Source organism: Miscanthus floridulus, chromosome 18 (assembly GCF_019320115.1).
Source record: "Miscanthus floridulus cultivar M001 chromosome 18, ASM1932011v1, whole genome shotgun sequence".
NCBI classification, from domain to species: Eukaryota; Viridiplantae; Streptophyta; class Magnoliopsida; order Poales; family Poaceae; genus Miscanthus; species Miscanthus floridulus.
In genome coordinates this window covers 66,991,749-66,997,245 of record NC_089597.1, presented here as the reverse complement: position 1 = coordinate 66,997,245, position 5,497 = coordinate 66,991,749, and the positions used below count along the sequence as shown (strand labels likewise).

Below are 5,497 nucleotides of genomic sequence, written 5' to 3'. Positions count from 1 at the left end.
AGCCCATGAAGCTACAACTACCTACTATGAATGTCTGAATTGGCAATGTCTGAATGTTAACTGAATGTATGAGTTAACTGAATGTATGAGTTAAATGAATGTATCAGTTAACTGAATGTATGAGTTACTAAATGTATGTTGATGTCTGAATTGTCACAGTTATTGAATGAGTTAATGTATGAATGAGTTATTGTATGAATGAAAAATTGTTTGAGTTAACTTAACTGTATGAGTGAATTTGTTGTATAGACAGATTTTGCTAGAATCTAGAGACAACAACATCCCAAAAATGACAGCTAATCAACATATCCCAGAAATGATAGAATTTGTTACAATCCCAAAAAAAGAGCCACTGTTCAAATATTTGTGCTCCATCAACATCCCAGAAGTATACATCCCAAAAATGACAGAATTTGTTACAATATTTGTGCTCCAAAAATGGCAGCTAATCAACATCTAAAAAATGACAGCTAATCATCATCATTACATTCCATGGGATCCCTATCATTGTCACTATAATACTCTAAGATGGTGTCATCTACATAGTCATCATCCTCATCACTGTTCTCAGCCATGTCTTCTTCTCTTCTATTGATAAGAGCTTGTAAGTTACCAACAACAGAAGATTTGTAAATTGGAGTTGTAGCTCAACTGAACTATCTCCTTGAGCTGACCATAAAATTCAGTCGACACTCCATTGTGTGTTCCTTCTGCCAGCACACCACTGTTTTGTGTCTGCCTTTGTCTTTCGTGGTCAATAGTGTTGTATCGAACACCATTCACACTACATGATGACCATAATCTGACCCTAAGGTCAGGTCGACATGATATTGCATAAAGCCCTTCATTGACCTCTTCACGATTATCCTTCCACAACATCTTGATCTAAAAAGACAACAGATTAAGTGAAAAATGTGGAACTCAGATTTAGAAGACAACATGATATATTGCATAAATTATGGAACCACTTACATGACTCCTAAACCAAGCAGGAAATTCATTTTCTAACCTACTCTCAATATCATGGCCACCCTCTTTCTCTAACTCTTCTCTAAACTTGCTGCACAGACAGTTCACAATATGAGTATTGGTCATGCAGGTTTAGCATAGTTTTTAGTAGCACACAAAATTTAGAAAAAACACTCACCTCAAATATGGCTCCACCTCATCACAGTTGTTTAGCACATACCAACAAAGCTTATCAAATTCTTTGTTTTCAAGATATGTTTCCCTGTTGGCTCCCAAGAGTTTAACACCATGCTGGAAGACAGAGAGGTCACCATTTGGTGGATCCCATTTGTCATCATCACGATTAAATCTAGTGACAACATCTTCCATGTACCTTGAACAAAAGGTCAATGCCTCATTAGCTATGTACGCCTCAGTGATGGATCCTTCAGGTCTAGCTCTATTCCTCACGTACCCCTTCAAAGTGCCCAATTGGCGTTCGATCGGGTACATCCATCCATATTGGACAGGGCCTCTTAACAGTGCTTCATCAGGAAGGTGGACAGCCAAGTGGACCATCACATCAAAAAAAGCAGGAGGAAATATTTTTTCAAGCTTGCACAGTATCATAGGGATTTCTGCTTTTAGACGTTTCACAACATCAACCTTTAGTTTCCTACTGCAAAGCTCCCGGAAAAATTTACCCAACTCAGCAACTGCTTCATATATGTCCTTGTGCACTAATCCCCAGAGACCGGTTGGTAAAATTCTTTGGAGTAGGATGTGGCAATCATGGGTTTTGAGGCCCTGCACCTTCGAACCATCTGCACTAATGCATCTTGTCAGGTTGGAAGCATACCCATATGGAAACCGAATACTTTTCATAAATCCACAAAATGCAGTCCTTTCTTCTTTCTCCATGGCATACCATGCTGCTGGCATTGAAACTGAATCACCATCTTCTTGTTCTAAATGCAACTCAGGTCGTATGCCCATATCCTGCAAATCAAGTCTCGCATTAACTGTATCCTTTTTCTTGCCATCAAGACGGAGAATTATGCCGAGAAGGGCATCACATATATTCTTCTCTATATGCATCACATCAAGATTATGTGGTAGCTTCAAGTGTTTCCAATAAGGTAGTTTCCATAGGGCCGACTTTCGACTGAACAATTTTGGCTCCTGATCCTTCTGTCCACGCTTCCTTTTCTTGCTACCCTCAGGCTTACCAGAACTAACATCTTTTACCTTCTCTAGAGCCTCCAAAGTTTCATCCACAGTCAACTTTGCTGGCTCTATTTGGTTTTCTCGGTGTCCATCAAAGGCCAAGCTTCTTCTCCATTTGTGAGTTTTTGGGAGGTAGCGACGGTGTCCAATGTAGCATATCTTTTTCCTAAGACTCCTTGACAATGGATCTCTATTGCAATAAATACATGCATAGTAACCTTTAGTAATTCACCCTGACAATACACCCAAAGCTGGATAATCATGTATGCACCATAGTACTGCAGCACGAAGGTCAAACTTCAAACCAGTTAATGCATCATAAGTCCTGACACCTTCCTAGAGTTTTAACAAATCCTCAATGAGAGGTTCTAAGAATACGTCAAAGTCCTTGCCTGGAGACTTTGGTCCTGGGATGAGTAATGCCATGATGCAGTTGGATGCATCAGTGCATGACCATGGAGGTAGATTGTACACCTTTACAAGTACAGGCCATATGCTATAACTTGTGTTCATGTTCCCGAATGGATTGAAGCCATCTGTAGCTAAACTAAGCCTTAGGTTTCTTGCATCTTCAGCGAAGCTAGGATACATATCATCAAAGTCTTTCCAGGCTTCACCATCGGCTAGATGGGTCATTTCATTTTCCACAGCCACCCTCTTCTCCTTGTGCCACCGGGTCTCCTCAGATGTTGCTTTGTTTGCAAACATCCTCTTTAGCCTAGGTATAAGAGGAAAGTATCTCAAAACCTTTTTTGGAACCTGTTTGGCACCATCAGCATCTACCCACCTAGATTCCTTGCATTTTGGGCAAATGTCCACTTTGGCAAGATTCTTCCGAAACAACACACAATTGTTGTCACAAACATGGATTAACTCATATCCAAGGCCCAATTCTTTGATATATGTCTTTGCTTTGTCATATGAATCTGGAAGACAACTATTAGGGAATGACCTTGCCAATAACTTCAATATAACACTGATTGCTGTGTTGCTAATCCTATAGAAGGACTTGATGTGTAGCAATCTAACTAGAAAAGAGAACCTAGAATGAATAGAACCTGGGCAAAGAGCACGTTTTGCATCTTCAAGAACTTTCACAAACATAGGCTGTTCTCCATCTTCTTCTATAGCTGTGTACAAGTCTGCAAGCATCTCTACAGTACCCAGATCATCTTCATTGTTAGCCTCATCCTCATTGACCACATCACCTAGATGATCAGGCTCATCTGCATCCTCTGCAATTTCAATAATCTCAGCATCAAAAGCTTCTCCATGGTGTACCCACCGAGTATATGTAGCTGACCATCCATAGAGGTACACATGGTTATGCACATCTTTCTGACTCAGCGAAGACTGATTCAGACAATGGCGACAGGGGCAAAGTATAACATCATCTGCATTGAATCTATCCCGAACATATGACATAAATTGATCAACGCTGTCTGTGAACTTATCACTGAACCGAGTAGCACGAATCCATGTCCTGTCCATCTAATCAATGTAACAACAATTACCTCTAATAAGCCATGTCTAAACAGCTATGAAATGCTATGAATTGCAGGCAATGAAAGATGACAGTACCTCTAAGTAGCTGAAGTAGCAGCAGGTTGAACACGGAGCAGAGAAGCCGCAGCAGCTGCCCGCCGCCGGAGCTGCCCGCCGGAGAAGCGCGCTACAGCAGCTGCCCGCCGTTAGAAGCCCGCCGCCGGAGCTACTCGCCGCCGGAGCAGAGAAGCCGCAGCAGCTACCCGCCGCCGGAGCTGCCCACCGAAGAAGCGCGCCGCGCCGCAGTAGCTACCCGCCGCCAGAGCTGCTCACCGGAGAAGCGCGCCGTTCCACAGCAGCTACCCGCCGCCAAAGAAGCGCACCGCGCCGCAGCAGCTACCCGCCGCCGGAGCACCTCCTCCCGCCCCCTGCCCGATTCGATTTAGATCTGGGTGGATTGGATTGGATTGGGTTCGATTGGGTTGGGTTTATGATTGATTCAATAATCGAATAAGAAAAAAACTTCCAATCTCTAAACATGACCGAAGTCTTGTTCTGATGGTAAGCCAACTTGGCTCTGAGAGAAGAGGTGGTGGGTTCGATTCTAAGGCACCACCAATTTTTTTTATAAATTCTACTTTTATGACGAAATAATTATCTGACAGGTGGGACCTGAACGGTGAAACTATTCTCTTTCACTTCTATGACGAATCACAGAACACTTGTATGATGATTCTTTCAAATTCGTCACAGTTAAACAAAGGGGTTGACGGCCAAACCAATCATCTATGACCATCTACGTAATTTCATCACTAATGAACCTTATTCCATGACCAAAACTATTATCGTCATTCCGAAATCGTCATAGATGAAAGGATTTCTAGTAGTGACGTCTTGCGTCGTGGCTATCCTGTAACCACAACGAGCAACCTCATGGTGTAGCCGATGTGATAGTCTCTGTTGTACAAAATAATATTAACTGAAAGAATTTAATGTATTAATAATATATTTCAAAGAATATTTTGAATCTTACGTCTAGGAAGCTACGCGTGTCATCGTCCCTGACTCTCGGACGAAAGCGCTCAATGTCTTCAACCGAGTATTTGAGGGTATTGCCCTGCAACAAAGTTCACAGTAAAATTGTGGTGGACATTGAAAAATGAGGACGCTACTAATCTAGTACGGAGTACTAGTTAATTCCTGACCAGTTCCTCAACTCCACTTGTTGCACTGAATTATAAGGATGCTACGACTTGAAGGTGCCACTAACTAAAACAGAGACCTCAAATGCAGAATATATTGGTATGCAATTTAACATAGAAAAATAAGGCAATTGACTTACCACTCTGTCCAAGATTGGTCTTGCCTCCACCTGCCTTCCTACACGAGTAGTTTGGTTGTACGTTGTGTCTTTATCGTCGGAGGACTCGACGTCGACGTAGTCATCTTCTGTCCATTGTAGCCTCAGCCTGCAACGTGTCGCACATTGGTACCAAGCTTGGTACGCCTATACTCACGGTTCATGTGCGGCTCATTGTTCTCATCCATGTTGTCATGCAACAACTCCCATTGTTCAATGTAGTACTGGTGGTGCTTCTCCCAATAAAAAATCTTCCTGTTCTTCTGATGATCCAACCTGCACGTCACGTAAGATATTAGTTTCTGGCAGGTATGAAATTGATGTTGTAAAACGATGGCGCCTAGGCTATATGACGCGACTATTTGATGTAAGCTTCTCAAGAAAGGTACAAAGTGATTGAAGAAATCATACGTAACAGTATAATCATATGTAAGCTTCACTATGGAAAATGTTACCATGTGGGTTCCAAAGAAAGAA

The 5,497-nt window shown here is 42.1% G+C and overlaps 1 protein-coding gene across 1 annotated transcript; it reads right to left on the bottom strand.

The window, feature by feature from the left end:
• Positions 1-470: 470 nt before the first annotated feature.
• LOC136523989 (uncharacterized) lies at positions 471-3,666 on the bottom strand. Its single transcript, XM_066517484.1, has 6 exons — positions 2,554-3,666; positions 2,408-2,511; positions 1,148-2,365; positions 973-1,060; positions 675-885; positions 471-601 (listed from the first exon to the last, which is right to left on the bottom strand). Exons 1-6 carry the CDS (start codon positions 3,664-3,666, stop codon positions 471-473), a joined length of 2,865 nt encoding a protein of 954 aa, XP_066373581.1.
• Positions 3,667-5,497: the final 1,831 nt, after the last annotated feature.

What these genes read in the sequence shown, in the direction of transcription:
- LOC136523989 (XM_066517484.1), bottom strand. Translation starts at nt 3,666, where the DNA reads ATGGACAGGACATGGATTCGTGCTACTCGGTTCAGTGATAAGTTCACA. An exon ending in CTCCAGGCAAGGACTTTGAC is followed by an intron (nt 2,512 to 2,553) that starts GTATTCTTAGAA and finishes TTAAAACTCTAG; the next exon opens with GAAGGTGTCAGGACTTATGA. An exon ending in GCTTTGGGTGTATTGTCAGG is followed by an intron (nt 2,366 to 2,407) that starts GTGAATTACTAA and finishes TTATTGCAATAG; the next exon opens with AGATCCATTGTCAAGGAGTC.